Source organism: Nicotiana tabacum, chromosome 14 (genome assembly GCF_000715075.1).
Source record: "Nicotiana tabacum cultivar K326 chromosome 14, ASM71507v2, whole genome shotgun sequence".
Taxonomy (NCBI): Eukaryota; Viridiplantae; Streptophyta; class Magnoliopsida; order Solanales; family Solanaceae; genus Nicotiana; species Nicotiana tabacum.
This window is the reverse complement of record NC_134093.1, coordinates 108,311,510-108,330,305: the sequence shown is the minus strand read 5'-3', so window position 1 is coordinate 108,330,305 and position 18,796 is coordinate 108,311,510. Positions and strand designations below refer to the sequence as shown.

At 37.6% G+C, this 18,796-nt stretch overlaps 1 protein-coding gene across 1 annotated transcript; it reads left to right on the top strand.

Annotated features, from left to right (window-relative positions):
* The first annotated feature begins 6,636 nt into the window (after window positions 1-6,636).
* On the top strand, window positions 6,637-8,644 carry LOC107773619 (heat stress transcription factor B-2a-like). The gene is made up of 2 exons (XM_016593019.2): window positions 6,637-6,984; window positions 8,312-8,644. The coding sequence occupies exons 1-2, from the start codon at window positions 6,694-6,696 to the stop codon at window positions 8,639-8,641; spliced, it is 621 nt and encodes a 206-aa protein (XP_016448505.1). The 5' UTR covers window positions 6,637-6,693; the 3' UTR covers window positions 8,642-8,644.
* The last annotated feature ends 10,152 nt before the right edge of the window (window positions 8,645-18,796 follow it).

Here is an 18,796-nt window from a genome sequence, read left to right as displayed (position 1 = left end):
TCATCACTTCGTGCGTACGTAGCCCCCACAATTAGCAATAATTATTAATTTAAATCACATGTGGGGTAAATTCCCTCTTACAAGATTAGACAAGAGACTTACCTTGTCTCAAAGCTCACTTCCCGATCACAACGTCGCGTTAAAGTCTCAATTCAATGCCGGAAATTCCGAAACTATCCAAATGTTATGAAAAATAATTAATACATGCTCAATAATTCGAAATTGGGCTATTAAATTAATTATCCAACCCAAAATGGTAATATTTCTAAAATTCATCCCGGGCCCACGTGCCCGGATTCCAGAAATTTTTCGGAGAAAAACGTTACCCATAATCTCAAGAACTCAAATATATAATTTCCATCCAATTCCATATCCAATTTCGTGGTCAAAATTGAAAAATACCGATTTCTAGATTTTTCTTCAAAACTCTAAATTTCTACTCATTTCCATGAATTTTCACGCCTAAATTCGTATTTAAACCAAGTATTTAACTTACAATAGGTAGGAATCACTTACCTTGACATAGATGATGAAGATGAGCTCCAAAATCGCTCCTAGGTTGGCTCCCATGAAGGAAATGAGATGAATTGAGCCAAACCCATTTTTGCAAACTTATACACTGCCCATGCGACCCTTCTTCGCGTTCGCGAGCCCCCCATCGCGTTCGCAATGAACAAAATTCTCAAAAGTCATTTTCAAACTCTTCTCAGATAGCCTCTAGTATAATGATCATAACGTTTTGTACAAAATTCCAAATCTTAAATGGTTTAACTTTCTGGAAACTAGACATCAAGGGCTATAACTTTCATATGTTGATCATCTTTCAATTCATTGTATATTGCAAGATATAAGCTTCCAAAGTGAGCCCTGTGCAGTCGAGATTTCCAAATGCTTCCCGGATAGTCTGTAGTATATCTACCATAACCTTTTGTACACAACTCCAAATGACAAATGGTTTATTTTTATGAAAACTAGATACCAAGAGCTACAACTTTCATTTTTGGATTACCTCTAAATTCGTTATAAATTGAGAGATGTAAGCTTCCGAAATCAGACGACAGACAATAGAAATTCCTTCTTCGCGAACGCGAGAGCCTCTTCGCGAACGCGAAGAACAAAATCCCAGCAGCAAAATCCTTCTTCGCGAACGCGAGAGGCTCATGGCGAACGCGAAGAACAACACCAGAACCAGCAACCAGCAGCATCAAAACACCCAAACTTGGTCCGGAACCATCCCGAATTACATCAAACAATATCAAAACCACGAATCACACCCCAATTCAAGCTTTATGAACTTTAGAACTTTAAACTTCTACATTCGACGCCGAAACCTATCAAATCAAATCCGATTGACTTCGAATTTTGCACACAAGTCATAATTGATATTACTGACCTACTCCAACTTCCGGAATCGGAATCCGACCCCAATATCAAAAAGTCCACTCCCGATCAAACTTTTTAAAAACCTTTAAATTTTTAACTTTTGCCAAATGACTCTGAAATTACCTACGCACCTCTAAATTAATATCCGGACGCGCTACTAAGACCAGGATCACCATACGAAGCTATTCCTAGATTCTGAATCCCAAAGGATATCGATAACATTGAAATACACTTTAACCCAAATTTATGAAATTCTTCCAAAATGCCAACTTTCCACAATAGGCGCTGAAACGCTCCCGGGTCATCCAAAACCCGATCCGATCATATATCCAAGTCCAAATTCATCATACGAACCTATTGGAACCGTCAAATCATGATTCCGAGGTCGTTTTCTAAAAATATTGACCGAAGTCAAACTCGCCCTTTTTAAAGCCAACTAAGAAACCAAGTGCTCCGATTTCAACCCGAACACTTTCAAATCCCAAACCAACCATCCTCGCAAGTCATAAATTAGTAAAAGCACATACGAGGAGTCTTATTTAGGGGAACGAGATTCTAACAGCTAAAACGACCGGTTGGGTCGTTACATATGCATAATAATATTAAAGGCAAAATATTAAAGCAAGAAATGATTTTTCTTATGATGATTTTGACAATGACAGTTATTATGATATGATTTTGTGAAGGAGACATTCACCATATGGATGGTGTGATAATAGACTGTGTAGTATAAAATCACTTAAGAGCTCCTAAAGAACTAATTTATTACTACCCGGATGAATGAAATTGTTTATGACATCGATAATATAGTAAGTCTCAAAAGAAACTTTTTGAGTTTTAAATATATTAGCCAAAGTTGTTGGCATTTGAGACTATAAATGAAAGGAAGATTGAATATCTTCATATTACTATAATCATACCGGGTAAATATGAAAGGTTACCCGATTTTTCTTCTATTTGTATTACATGTGTATAAGCATGATGATGAAATCACATGCCACAAGTAAACTAGAGGTTTACTGAAACAAAGATTAGTTGGCATGACCTGTTGGCCATCCCGGTTCAATTATGATGCGAAAATTACTTGAGAATTCACATTAGCATATATTGAAGAAATAGAGATTCTTCAAAAAATTCTCTTGTGCTGCTTATTCTCATGATATACCACTTAAGATTGGGATTAAATCCCTTGATATCTGGAACGAATAAAAGGATATATATATGTATGGGCCCAATCACCTGCCATGTTGACCTTTTACTATTATATAATTTTAATAGATGCATCTATTCTATGGTCACATGTGCGTTTGTTATCAACTTGCAGTTTGGCTTTTGTAAGGTTGCTTGCTCAAATTATTAGAGCACAGTTCCAAAATAAAAATTATGATAATTTATCTTGATAATACTGGTTTAAATCCAAGTTGGTTTAGCAGAAACTGTATGCCTCCAATTAAGCTAAACCATTGGTTATGAGAATAAAACTCCCAAATAAAAATTTGGTATGAGGTATATTATTTAATATACAACATCACTTGTACGCATCTAGCCAACAAGTTATGATAAATTCTCCTTATTTTAATTGGTTCAGGGTCAAGAACTAAATAATTTTTATCTAGAAATATGGATGTGCTATATGATTTAATTATTCCACCACAATGCACAATGATGTGTCTCCAAAGAAAGTTGGGGATATGTGTTGGTGATCTTAATATTAGGAGGATAAAATGGAAAGATGAAAAAGTAATACATGGAATGAATTATTATGAGTGCACCTAGATCCTTGTACAAGAAAATGTGAACTTGAAGTTCAAGTGATAATTCATTTGCAAAATATTTTCAGGCGCATTTGCTGACCCAAAGCTAAATGTTATATTTCAGCTGTTAATACTCCAAATAGAATAAAGTCCATGATGGACATAGTCTATAGAACGCATGAAGCGTAATAGACTAATCGGTTCCAAAGATAAAACTCCTTGAAGAAGGAGAGTAGAAAATGATAAAGATGGTCATACTAAGGAGGCAAGTGCTCTATAAGAACACCACGACATAACACTTTATAAGACCTCATGGGAGAGGCTTAGGTACCTGAAACTATTGAGATCTCGATAAGTTATGTATTTATTGAGTGGTGATGGAACCGATATAAAATGATCATCGACGATATTGTTAATATAATATAGTGCTCAATATTATTAATATTGACGAGGATCTTGAGCTCAAATCTGTCGTAGAATATGGACAGACAAATGATTGGTCAATGAAAAATACACAATCAATATTGAATTCACTTGAAAAACGTAAAGTTTTGGACTGATAGTCCCAACACCTGAAAGAATAAAGCCAGTGAGGTGACACAAGATTTTTCGGAAACATGTTCTCTTGTGGTGGATGCAGTTGCTTTCAGATTTTAGTCTGACAATACCTGAAAAATTTGATATGCGTATATAAAAATCATTGAAGGATTTAAACTGTTCTGAAGTATATTAAGGTTTCCAAAAAATTTATTAAATAATGCTTCAGCAAATCCTTATGTGGATTAGAGCAATCATGGCTTACATGATTTATTTTTGTGTCTATTGCAATTGGTGCACTATATATCTTGCTAGAACCATGAGTATAACAATATTCTAGCAGGGATATAATTTTATTCATATATATGAAGATATTGGAATACTGTTAGTATTATATTGCAAAAGGAATCCTTAATATAGATTTGTTTATTCTAACAAATATTGTCAACATTTTGTTGGTTATGCAAATGCACGCATTTTCTGAAGTTTGTTCTTCAAACAATCTATTTGTATGTGAGGGTACTGCCATATTATTATTTTACAAGGCAGTCAATTATTGATACTTATCCAAGTCATGTCAATATGCTAGCAACTGATAAAGCAAGTGACTCAACACACAACAGATATGTGACTTTTCCTTGAGAGAAGATTCCAATAATAGTGAAGGCGATGATATTTGTTTATCTCAATTTAAAGAAGGATATATTGAAGGAGACAAAATAAAGCATATATTTCATCAAAGATCTTTATCAAACACGGTCTTCACAGAACGGTGAAATAGATGTTCAACAAATTTGTTCGCTTGATAATTTGGTGTTCTGTTCAGTGAAGCATGGGCAACCTCAACATTTGAGAAGTTGGTATACAAGATCGGAACACGTCATCTCGGAGAAACAAATTGATGTTTTTATCGGGGGGAGGTAAATACGCGTTATACTCCTTTTCCCTTAGCTAAGATTTTATCCCACTAGGCTTTTCTGGCAAGGTTTTTAATGAGCCAGCAAATAATGCGTATTACAAGATATGTGTACTCTTTTTCCTTCACTAAGATTTTTTCCCACAAGGTTTTTTCTTAGTAAGGTTTTAACGAGGAACATTATCTTTGGTCATCCAAGGGAGAGTGTTATGAAATACATATTATATGGACGTCCACTAATCAAATATAACTCCCACTACTCTTCTCCATTATGTAGATAATCCCCACTACTTCTCACCATTATAGTTGTAACTCCCACACCTCTATAACCTCCCCATATAGTTAATATCATGTTCATGACATCCCTTTGTATTACCTCAATGTCATCCTATAAATAGAGGGTCTGGACATCACATTGTACACACTTGAATACATAGAAGAAATAAGAATTTCTCTTCTCTTTCCTCTTTATATCTCTTATCTATTTTATTGTTTCGTATTGTTACTTTGAGCTTAGTTTCTTAACATATAGAGTGGTGGGGTATGAGTTTGAGCTATAGTTTGAATATTAATTAATTAATTAATTTTGAGAAGCTGACGAATTCCTTTTATTGAAAAGACAAACAAAAAGTGAAAAAACTTTTACCAGACTCTTCTGAAGTGAGTCAACATTCGCGGCCCGCCCTTATTTTTCCATCTTTCTCTATAATTTTTCCCCCGCATTATGGACCAACTAATTCAGAATTCACGTTATATAAAGTTCATTAAAGGAAAATTCGTTCCATATTAAAAAACATTCTATTTAAAACTCCAACTCAAGATATTTAATTAAGAGAAAAGAGATCATATTCATTCTATCATAAATAATAATTTGATTATTTTTTTGGCATGTTCATGGAGAAGAATATGAAAGAAATTTTTGACCTTTTGTTAAAGAGTTTAATTTCAATATATTTCTCATATTGTTAATTGTCCTGAAAGATAAATACAGATAATTATTCATAATAAGTGAGATTAATAATCTAAAAGTCAGACATGTTACTTGTGTTTTTTTTTGGTAATTAGAAACATGTTGTTATATTAAGTGTTAGGAATTAAACAGAATTAACCTGAATAGATTTCCACCCAATCACTTAAACAAAAAATAGTGGCGCATGTATAATATTATTAATTATGTGTATAATTGTGTATAATCAGTATATAATCTATGTATACTGATTAGAAAAAAGTAAACAGTAAATTCACGGCTATTTGTGTAAAGATTTCTTAGTTATTTACATGATTATATAAATCTTTAATGCTATATATCAATGTATATAAGTCCAAAAAAAATGTATATAAGTAAAATATTTTGTAAACTTACAAAAAAGGAGACATTATTGAGGGGCAAATATGTCCAAATGCCATATAATTTTGACTTATTAAGTGTACTCATGAAGCTTCTATATCTTTTAGTCGAGACAAATCATTTCTCCATCACTTCCATATGAAAAATCAATTAAAAAATATCCACATTCAAAAGTGTCACGTTAGCTCTAAAGAAAAAGGTGAATACACTTGATAGAGAAACATCACAAACACAAAAAGCGAAAAAATAGAAAGAAACGTGCCACCATCCAAAACACTAGTAGTTTCTAAGAAGATGCATATTTAAAAATAGGCATGTACCTATATTTAAAAATAATTTGATACTAAATTTCTCATTTTATTCTTGATGACATAATTTATAGACATATAAATATTTATAACTTATTTTAAATTAATTTTAATAGTCTTTTTTTTTGTTGAAGAATTAACCTAAATATATAGTCGTTCATCCAATTGCTTAAACTAAAAAGAACTGGTATATATATATATATATATATATATATATATATATATATATATATATAACCTAGGCCAACAATTGTAATCGATTAAAAAAATAAATAGTAAATCTAGCCATCTATTTGTATAAAAATATTTTTTTATTCATTATATTCAGTCAAATACCGTCGCATATTGGACGGAGGGAATAATATAAAAACTATATAAGTAGGAGAAAAGTTTGCACAAAAAGTGATCTTTATCTATCAATTAGAGAAACCAAGATCCTACATAGCCATGGCAGCAGCAGCCGTTGGAACAGCAGAAGACCGGACGATTAGCCGGAAAATCGGCCAGCCGCCGACGAGAACGAAATGCCCGGCGCCGTTTCTGCTTAAAACTTACGAACTTTTGGAGTTTGTGGAGGAAGAAGAAGAGAATTATAGTGGAAAAAATAAGGTTATTTCATGGAATGAAGAGGGCACTGGTTTTGTTGTTTGGTCTCCAGCTGAGTTTTCTGAGCTCATGTTGCCTAAATATTTCAAGCACAACAATTTTTCGAGTTTTATCCGACAACTTAATACCTATGTAAGTCTCTCTCTCTCTCTCTTGTTTATGTGTGTATTTGCTACAATATGTCCCATGTTTGGTTGAAAGAATATACTGTTGTCTCCTAATGTATATGTAGGTTTAATGTATACATATTTATAATCTTACTCGTGAAATATGATTAGCTTCTGTAAAGAACGTTAAGGAATAAAAATATATTGGACGTAGGCATGTATTAATTTCTTTATTATTTAAGTTGCATCCTTTTCTCTGATAAGATTTTGGATTAATCTAAGTATCGATCGATCTTTTGTCCTCAAATTTGTCTAAGTGCTATGGTAATAGTACTAATTTATTTGTCTAAGTATCGATCTTTCTCTGTATATATAGTTTGTAAAGGTACTTTGTATCGCCAGGAGAGTCATGTTAGTTAACTTTAATAGGGTTCCATCTTAATTCAGCACTAAAATAACTTTAACTTCTTATTATTAAAATAAAGTTCAACACTAAAAACCTGCTTATTAACACTATATGCTTATTACGAGCTATTTATAATCAGTTAACTCAAACATGTCATTAATTTGTTCATGATAATCAAACAGTAGTCAATATTGCTCGAAGCCAAATTTAAAACCATCCTATTCCAAAGTCAATTTAATCACACTTGTTGCAATAAAATTCTGGAAAATCGTGTTTTATTCTGACTTAAACTAGACAACTTTTTAGAATGTGGAATATTCATTTAATATATAGGAACTCTATAATACATAGACCAGCATATGAATGTTGAACCAGATTTTAACTTTACTTGTAGTTTTTCTTCTTCTCTAGGCTTGCTAGCCTTCCACTCTATACAACATTCCTTCAAACAAAAACAAATCCAAGATTTAGAGTCACTGAGTTAAAAAATATTTATAATCTTATTATATTTGTACATTTCAAATTTTTGCACATATGTATATTTCAAAAGCTATGAATTCAGTTGAACACACGTAATCCACCCTAAATCCGCCTCTGCTTTCCTATCTATTAAATACTACTCCATAGTTTTACCCAGAGGCAGACCTACGTACCCTAATGATAGGGGGTCATCCGCCCCTGATAATTTCGAAAAAAGTATATGTATATATCGTAAATAACATTTATATATTTTGATTAGCACCCTAAGACTCAAAGCTTAGCAGTTGCATTGTTGGATTTTAGGGGCACAACTTAACTTTTAGTGCTGCCTGGTTTTGATTCCTACTTCAACATTTGCTCAAAATTTTATTCGATAGTGGTCTCCCAACCACTTTTAAATCTTGACCCGCCTCTAGTTTCACCTTGGTATTTTGTTAATTAATTATAATTTTTTTTGAATATATAGGGATTCAAGAAAGTAGCATCCAAGAGGTGGGAATTCTCACATGAGAAGTTCAAGAGAGGAAGTAAGCATTTACTTGGCAAAATCACAAGAAAGAAAAGTGACTCTAGTGCTTTTCCTGCATACTTGAAGCCTTCTGATCATATAATGGCTGCAAAAGAAGAGAATAATATTACTTTGCAGCTGCTTATGGAGGAGAATCAGAACTTAAGAAAAGAAAGGTTAGAATTGCAAATGCAGATTGCTCATTTCAAAACCCTAGAAACAAAGTTGATGGACTGTCTTTCTCAGTATGTGGGAAATCAACATAATAAAGTTAGAAGGCTTTTTTAGATATATAGCCAAGTCATTAACCTCAACCAAACCAAAAAGTTGAAAAGTGAATTTAGATTATATTCACTTATAATGTAAAAAACTTTACATTATCAGTGTAATTTCACTTGCCATATATCGGCATTTCAGCTTACTTGCTTTATTTTTCAAGTTACAAATATCATTTAATTTCCTTTTAAGTTACATGATAGTAGTAAATTATTATATATAGTAAAAGTTAAGGTTAAAACTCTAAACAAATAGGAGAAAAAAAGAGAAAAAGTGCCCAATGAGCACCAAAGGTTAGGGTGGAATGTATTTGAACGAAGAATTAACCCAAATAGCAACCAACCAACCACTTAAACTAAAAATAGCCGGCGGATATATAATCAATGTACAATATATGTATAATCATATATAATTGACGTATAATCTATGTATGCCGGTTCAAAAAAGAAAACAATAAATATAATCTATGTATACCGATTAGAAAAAGAAAACAATGAATCCGGCTGACTATTTATGTAAAGATCCCTATTTGAATTCCCCACCGCTTTCGAGCCCTTTGAATGAAAAAAGGCCAAATAGGAGGCGCTTCCCCCTTTTAATGGGCCTTAAGTGACGCGAATTCGAATGAGCCAAGACCCCAAAACAAATATCGTACGCCGGATGAAATTTTTTAAAAAGTAGTCCAATATTTCCATCCCGTCCAAAGTTCAAAAAAGAAGAAAATTTAATAAAGTCATGCCCGTTCAGAGAGGTTGGCTGAAATAAAATTTCTTTTGTTGCTTGGATCATATGAGGTGATAAATTCTTGTCAACATTCTGACCATAGAATTTTCAAATGTTGAACTTAACATGATAAAATTCTTCATTTGGAATTCTGGTACATTTCTTCATAAACAGATTCAAAATTAAGCGTTTATTATTTTTCTTGTCATTTTTATGTGTATATAGTCAATTTTTTCCAAGTTGATTTTATTGGTTATGGATCAGTTTCCTTTGTTGAACGGTATACAGTAACAATTGATGGTCATAGGCTGCATTTAGCCCCTTAATTTACAAAGATTGAGTAATATGAACTTTAAATAAGCATAAAATTCGAAAGTGAAATAAAGCAAAAGGTATTTTGTGTGAAAATATTGGAATTTGGACTTACGTTAATTGTTTTTGTTAAAAAGAAATAGTGGCTTGACGCAAGTTGTAAATAGAATAGATGTAAAGCCTAATCTCAGTTAATTATACGTGGCATAAATAAAGATATTATCCTAATTATTAGCCCGTAATGAGCGGCACACATCCGTCGCCATCCTACCATAGTTTAAAGTATATATGAAGTTAATAAGCTCACGTAAAATATAATTACAAGACCCGTCGGTAAAAAGTGAAATCAAACCTGTTAAAAATACAAGTTATCTGTTAGTATAAGTTATAACATTTTCAAATATACTGAAATTACAAATATTCTTTATTATACTATTTTTGCATTCATATAAAGATTTTTTTGGATTTCCTATGATTTGAAAGTAAAAAAAGGACCAAAGGAATTGATGAAACGGACAAAATTTACCGAAAGATTTAGGTGACAATTAATGGTTTAAGTAATCTTAGCTACTAATTATGGCAATCACCAGATAATATAGATCTTGCCCTTTTCGACATTCATAACAAAATGCAAGGGTAAATAGGGGAGCTGCAGATGGATCATCTGAATACTAAATAAAAAATAGAACAATTGTATTTGCTACTTGGACTTGTTTGAATTCAGTATTTTTCCACGGAATATAGATATATACACTTGTTTACCCTTAAAAATGGATAACAATTGAATTTATACGCGGTTTTAAGGATATGTGGAATAATTCAATACAAGTGATTAATGACGTTAGGTAAAGCAAATAAAAGATATAGTAAATAACCAACCAATGATGATAGTGAGTCCGAGCTCGGTTTAAGACTTAAAAGGAACCTGCCTTCAGTTCCGAGCTTGCCCTTATGGAGAACTTATGAACAAAAACAAGAACTTTTGAATAACTTTTAGAAACAGAGAGAAGTATATTGCCTAGGTATGCGTGTTACAGTGTGTCTAATTAATAATTAGCTTCCCATTTATATAGTAGAGGAGTTTTACCCTAGATATAATTCTAAAAAAGGTTAAAAAAAATGGCTAAAACATCCAAATCCGTTCCTCAACAAGTCGCCTCTTCATCTTCCCAACAGGCCGCCGGTACTGAGGCGGCTGCTCCTTAAGTAGTAGCCCTCGAAACGGCTTCCCCCGAGGTGGCTACCAATGAACCGGCCCCTGAGCCTCCCTTGAAAATGTTTATTTTCGGGGGTTGCTCAATTGCAGATGACTTTAAGGTCGAGAAACCCTCACGCAAACAAGATCGGGGTGAAGGAGCACCAAGGTGTATATGCTCTGTAACCGAATATGTTCTTCCCATGGTCCGAAAGGACTACAATTGGGAAGGCAAGGATGTGGTATTCCTCGAGCCCGAGGATGCCATTACTACCCATGTGGAGGGATACTTAAGTGTTTACAGTTACCTCTTCACACTAGGATCGGTGGACCCGATTGTTCTGGATTTTTGCAAGAGGTACGAGGTGTGCCTCGGGTAAATCCATCCAGCAAGGCCCCCTTTGCGAGCATTGACGGAGACTGGGATCGGGGCTGACAGGGACGCTTCGTTCGGGTGAAGACCGAAGATTTGATTCCCCCCGAGTTCATGCCTTTTCTTGAGAAGTGGAATGCATCTCGTAAGTGCAGCCTCTCCTTTTTATTATGTCTCTATATTTTTTTTATCTCTCCCTTCTCATTCATACTTGTGGTTGTGCAGTCGTCGCCCGGGTTCCAAATGCAGTCTCCCAGCTAAAGGAATGGATCGAGGGCATCTGTACACAGATGACGTACTCCGAACACGTATGGCGTGGTTTTTCGAAGGGCCGATGGGAGGCCCGTTCTCATGGTAAGGCCTTTCTCTTAATAGTTAATACCATGCTTCTAACTTTCATCATACTGACTTTCCTTCCCCTTTGTTGTTACAGGTTTGCCTAAGACCACCGAACTTAGGACTTTGGAAGGGGACGAAGACGTGTCCTTGTCTGTTGATCCCTTAGTTGCGGGGCAGCCCGGGATGCCGCGAAGGAAAAGAAGAAAAGGAAAAGGAAACCTTCGGGCTCCCCGGGCCCTGAGGCGAAGAAACCAAAGAAGAGGGTGGCTCGCAAGCCCAGGAAAAGCTCTAACTCCCAGGTGCCAGACTCTGATTCTCTTCTCCGGCTTAGGGATGAGCCGGAGGAAGATCTCAGTATCGTCACCCATGGGACAACCCTTCCCGGGGGCAATAGATATCTAAGGGGGAAACTCGTGAGGCCGACCTTCCTCAAACTCGAGAGGTTGATATGGAGACCCGGGATGGGACTCCCCAAGATGCCAACTCCGCTCCGAAGGAAGCACTCGGTATAATAGAGATTCCAGGGACGCCCTCCTACACCGAGTCCATGCTCAAGGAGACCCAAGCGGGAAAGGAGAAGTCCAATGAAGGGGTCCATGGCACGAACAATCCCTTTTATTCCTTTTTCAACGGTGTGGACTCGTCCGTTTTAGAAGATTTCTCCAGGCTGAGTGACCTGGAAGTTTCAAAGAAGGACATATCCTCGGAAGCTAGTGGGCCTAGTTCGAGCCCGAAATTGATCAACTAGTTCCCTGCCCCGAGTGTTGACCCCTGTCGCAAGAGATCGATTATTCTGACCATCCCGAAGGATGCCCGGGTCCTGTCTACTCCCGTGGGGATAGCTAGCTACCTCCGATGCTTGGTGACCAAGGAGGACCAAGCAAAAATGAACGAGGTGAACGTGCCGTGCCTTTTTAATGAGGCGCAGCAGGTGCTAAATCGGGTAAGGCATCATTACGTTCCTTTGAACTTTACTAGTGTCACGACCCAAACCGATGGGCCGTGACGGGCACCGTGTACCTTACTCAACCGAGTACCAACGTAACGTATCTTTCTTATTACATCATCATATACACATGACATACGGTCCTAATAGGCCAACATGATCATTTATAAACTCAAAACATAGGCCGACAAGGACGTACAATCTTTCACGTACACGACATATGTCTACAAACCTCTAAGAGTACAGAAATATCATAAAGGTCGGGACAGGGTCCCGCCGTACTAATCAGTACATGTCCTACTCATACTGACCGCATAAACAACTCCGGAGCAAATGGAGCACACCAACACCTTCCGCTGAGCTGATAGCCTACTTGGAAGACTCTCAACCTGTCTATCAGGACCTGCGGACATGAAACGCAGCGTCCCCAGGCAAAAGGGACGTCAGTACAAATAATGTACCGAGTATATAAGGAATAAAAATCAGTAAATAATAGACATGAGGAACATGGAGTAAAAGACTCAACATGTAAATCTGAATAACTCTGTGAATAAATAATATTTACAATGCCATGTATATGCGTATAAATGTCATATCATGCATAGGTATATGCGTTTATAACATCATCAAGCCTCTGAGGGCATCCCATCATATCATCTCGGCCACTGTGGACAAATCATCAACGTATACCGGCTGATCAGGTGGTGGTGCATATATAACGCCATAAATTTTTTCCATTTCCCATATACATATATATATATATACATATATACGCGTATATAACGTCATCTGGTCATGGGTCAATATGTATGTATAAATGAATGCAATGCATGAGAAGTACGTCAATAAAATCTTTCGGAATGTCATAAGACCATTATGTCTTTGATTAATATCATGAGATAAACTTTATCAACTACGTATTTTTCTGAGACCTATGAGTAGATGATAAAATAATTGGACACGTAGGGAATCAAGAAAATACGCATCTCTAGCATTTCTATGAATAGAGTCAGTTATAGAAGTTACGTATTTTGCTTGTTTCATTTGTATCATTTGGATCATGCCAAAAGAGAAAAGGGATAGCCTTAACATATATGGAGTAGGAAATATTCGTGTGATATTCTTGAGAAGGACTACACTATACTCCTTTAAAACCGCAAAAACTTTCGTTGCTAAGGTACTGATAATTCTCGTAAGAAATTTTGTTGAAAACTTGCTGGATTGAGTGTAGTGTCTGGTTTGAAATATTTGAATTAGGAAAAGGTTATAAGATTTAGATGAAGCCAAATGAAGCCATTTTAAGTCTTGCTGATTAAGTGTAGCGTCTTGGTTATTTAAAGTCCAATTAAGCCAAATGTTGCCAAATCTCTTACACGTAAGTATCATATGTATATCACTTTAGATGCCACCTTTCAATCAAGATTGTTAGTCACTTAATTTGAGTGTGGGGGCTGCCACATCATGCCACTTAGTCTTTATCATATATATATATCCCTAATTAATTAGGTAATATTTTATTACCCAATAATCAACCAATTACCCACATAATTAAGAATTGTCTCAAATTATTTAAAATACTACTCACTTTTAACACACCTTATACATTTTACTATCATGGCCATGTGGTACCTTGTATGGTACTAGTCCATAAATACCGGGTATTTTAACTCGGCCGTATTTTATCCCAAATTACCAAACTTCGACGAAACTCATTTCCTTCGATTTGCTTACCCTCTCTCCTTCACGAATTTACTCATCACGTGTTTGAAATAGCATAATGCTGATAATCTTAATATAACCTCATTCCCGATCTTACGTCAATTAACTTACGACAAAACTTTAACGTACGAAAAAAATACAGGATGTCATCTCATTTCTGAGCTTTCATCAATTTACTTATGGCGTACTTTTACGTACGAAAATATGGGGTGTAACAACTAGGTTTTGATATTTCTCACATTTTTCATCTTTTTGCAGGTCTCGATGCTTCATCACGAGAGCTTCCTTCGGTACCGGGTCGAGGTCAATCAGCTCGAGCTCGAGGCCGAGGAGCTTGCCCAAAAAAGGGATATGTACAAGCTTCTCAGCGAGCAACAAGAAGGGGTCATTAAGAACCTTCAGGGTGAGCTAGACGGGGCTTAGAAAGAAGCATCGGTCCTAAGGCGGGAGCACGCCGACTTGGTATAAAAGGTAAAGGTCTTTGAAGTTAGAAACAAGGAACCGGTCATAGTGACTAACGACAATACCTTGCAGGTCCAGCAGAAGATCGACTGAATCGATCAACTTCGAAAGGAGATGAACGAAATCCAAGTCATGGCCAACGGGTGGAAAAGCAGGATAGATCTGTTGACCTCGGAGAAGGAAATCGCCTAGGCAAAGCTATCTTCGGCACAGGTTCAGCTTCGGGTGGCGAAGGAGAAGGGTGAAAAACGGGCTCAGCTAAATGAGGATCTCTGAGCACAGCTCAGCTAGGGCGCCATAGGACGGGATGCCCTTGGTAAATAGATCGAAGCAACGAGGTCTAGGGTGGAGACAGCCTCAATCGATGCCGACGAGATGATGGCTCAGTACAAGGCCAATGTTTACGCAGTCGAGGCTTGCCTGAAGACCAATGTCGATTATGTGAGGTCCTCGAAGAGATCCATGCCCGAGGCTTTGACCTGTCGGCCAAGATCGAGGAGGCAAAAAGACTTGAGGCCGAGGCGAAGAAGCTATCCGAGCCCGAAGGTGAGGAGGGTTCCGAGGGCTCTAAAGAATCCGAAGATCCCAATTGTTCTGGTGATGAATCAGGCTCCGGTGAAGACCAGGCATGAATGCCTTAGGAGTTTTTAGTTTTTGTATTGTGTACATATTTTTTGTTCTTTTTGAGGCCGTTTTTGTTGGGCCTTTGTAAAGATGTTTCGGAATATATATAAAATTTTCCCTTTTAGCAATTTCAAGTCTCTACTATTTCATCATCCTTTCATAATTTCAAATATTTCTAATGCCTTAGCACAGAGTCAAACATACTAATAAGTCATTTAATTTTCGGAGGTCCGTACAGAACCTGACCTCGATGCAATTTTTGCTCAAAACTTTTGAAAACTCGGAGTGACCGGAAGTTTTTCCAAGATGCTTAAGTGTTTTTTAGACAATGCTTTTGCCGAGGGTAACCTTTTAGCAGGTTCTGAATATTTATTGAAGGTCTTACATTTTGATTACGGGCTTCGGACGTCTCCGAGCCATTTTTTAGGGCGGTCGTAGCCTTTTAGGTTTAGGCATTACCTAATAGGTTTTGCGCCTCCGGGTTCTAATAACCCGAGTTGCCCGAACTTATTTAGGACAATAGTCCCCGAGTGGGGGTAGCCCTTAGGCTCGGATAGGGGTAACCCTTGGGCTTGATAGTTCCCGGGTAGGGATAGCCCTTAAGCTCTATGCTTTAAGAGGCATAAAAATGTAATAGCAAGGTAGAAACTTTCTTTCATTTTTGTGCATAAAGTACAAGATTGAAAGCATGTAAAAGCTTGCATTATCGCTAAGGTGGCATACGCGGGCACGGTTCACTTGACTGTTTGGCCCTTACAATAAATCCTAACCACCGAGCTTAGGCTGTTAAGCACAAAGTTTCCTTATTTCCTTGCTAAGAAGCTTGACCCGGGGGTGTTGGCCCCCAGTATTCAAGGTTGATCTTGAGAGGGCTCGGATATTGTTGATGAGACCATTGACTCCGATTTAAAATCGGTCTTCGATTCTAAGTTAGCACGATTTATTGTTGCCTCATTAAAAACCTTACCGGAAAACCCATTTGGGACAAAACTGGTTCAAGGGAAAAGGAGTGCAATGCGTGCTTTCAGACCTAATAGTCACATTCTCTTTCGGTTGTTGCCTGCAAGTGTTAGTTCGATTCACAATGTCATAAAAGGTGAATGATATCGTACCTTAGCAGTAGTACCGCTTTAAGTGCATCACATTCTAGTTGTTCGGTAGATGCGCACCGTTTCCTGCTTCGAGTTTGTATAATCATGTGCCGATAATCCCGATGACTTGATATAGTCCTTCCCAATTTGTCCCCAGCTTCCCCTCATTCAGGTTCTGGGTATACAGTGTTACTTTTCTTAACACCAAGTCCCCGATATTGAAGTGTCAGAGGTTGGCTCTTCGGTTGTAGTACCTTTCTATCTGCTATTTCTGGGCGGCCAACCGGACTAGGGCGGCTTTGTGCCTTTCATCCAATAGTTCCAGGCTCGTGCCTATGGGCGCGCCGTTTGATTCTTCGGTCGCATATTGGAACCCGAGGCTAGGTTCTCCCACTTCAACTGGTATTAGTGCTTCGGCACCGTAGACCAATAAAAATGGAGTGGCCCCAGTACTAGATTTTGAGGTTGTACGGTATGCCCACAAGACTTCGGGCAGAATTTCCTTTCATTTCCCTTTTGGCATCAGTCAACCTTTTCTTTAGGTTTTGAAGTATGGTCTTATTTGTTGATTTCGCCTGCCCGTTTCTGCTAGGGTGATAGGGTGTTGACAAGATCTTTTTGATCTTATGTTCTTCGAAAAATATTTTACCTTGATGCTAATGAACTGCTTCCCGTTATCACACACTATCTCGGCCGGTATCCCGAACTGGCATATTATGTGGTCCCAAATGAAGTCAACGATTTCTTTTTCTCGTACCTTCTCGAACGCTTGAGCTTTGACCCACTTAGAAAAATAATCGGTCATAAACAATATGAATTGAGCCTTACCAGGTGCCCACGGCAGGGGACTGACAATGTCCATTCCCCACTTCATGAACGGTCAAGACGACAAGACCGAATGTAGTAGTTCCCCGGGTTGATGGATCATCGGTTTGAGCCTCTGACAGCCATCGCATCTTCGTAAAAAGTCCTTTGCATCTTTCTCCATGTCGATCCATTAATAGCCGGCCCTGATTATCTTACGAACCAAAGATTCTGCCCCCGAATGGTTTCCACAGGTGCCTTCATGAACTTCCCTAAAAACATATTCGTTGTCTCCCGGCCCTAAGCATATGGCAAGTGGGCCATCGAGTGTCCTTCTGAACAGAGTACCTTCGGACAGGATGAACCTGGTCTCCTTCGTGCGTAGAGTTCTCGATTCATTAGGATCCGAGGTTAACTTCCCAGTCTTCAAGTAGTCTATATACTTGTTTCTCCAATCTCAAGTTAAACTTGTTGAGTTTATTTCAGCATAGCCTTCTTCCACTACTGATTTCATGAGCTGCACGACCGTTCCTGAGCTGAATTCATCGTTATCAACCGATGATCCAAGTTAGCCAGAGCATCAACCTCGCTATTTTGATCTCGGGGTATGTGATGTAGGGTCCATTCCTTGAATCAATGCAATGTTACTTGCAATTTGTCTAAATACCTTCGCATTCGTTCTTTTTTCACTTCAAACGTCTCATTGACTTGATTTACCACAAGGAGGGAGTCGCACTTAGCTTCGACCACCTCGGCCCCCAGGCTTTTAGCCAATTCGAGACCTGCAATCATGGCCTCGTATTCGGCCTCATTGTTAGTCAATTTCACAGTTCTCTAACTATGTTACCCGTAGGCGGCTTCAACGCGATACTGAGTCTGGACCCCTTTGTATTCGAGGCACCGTCCGTAAAGAGGGTCCAGATTCCCGAGGTTAACAACAATTCCTTTTCTACTTCGGGTATTAAGGTCGGCGTAAAGTCAGCCACGAAGTCTGCCAAAATTTGTGATTTGATGGCAGTCCAAGGTCGATATTCGATATGGTACCCGCTAATTACTATGGCCCATTTGGCCAACCGGCCCGAGAGCTCGGTTTTGTGCATAATAGAGTGGTTAGGAAGTTACGATGCATATGGGGTGGCATTGAAAATATGGCTTTAACTTTCTGGAGGCGCTTAGCAAAGCGAGCACAAATTTTTCTAGGTAGGTATACCTTATTTCGGCCTCGCCTAGAGTTCTACTAACATAATAGATAGGAAATTGCGTACCTTCCTATTCTCGGACTAAGACTCCACATATCGCTACCTCGGATACCGCTAAGTACAAGTACAACTGCTCATCCGCCTTCGGAGTATGGAGCAAGGGTGGACTTGAAAGGTACCGTTTGAGTTCCTCCAAGGCCTGTTAGCATTCAGGGGTCCAAGAAAAGTTACTCTTCTTCTTCAATAATGAGAAGAACCGGTGGCTCTTATTAGAAGACCTTAATATGAACCGGCCTAGAGCGGCTATGCGCCCGTTAGCCTCTGAACAGCCTTGACACTATCCACTACGGTGATATCTTATATAGCTTTGATTTTATTGG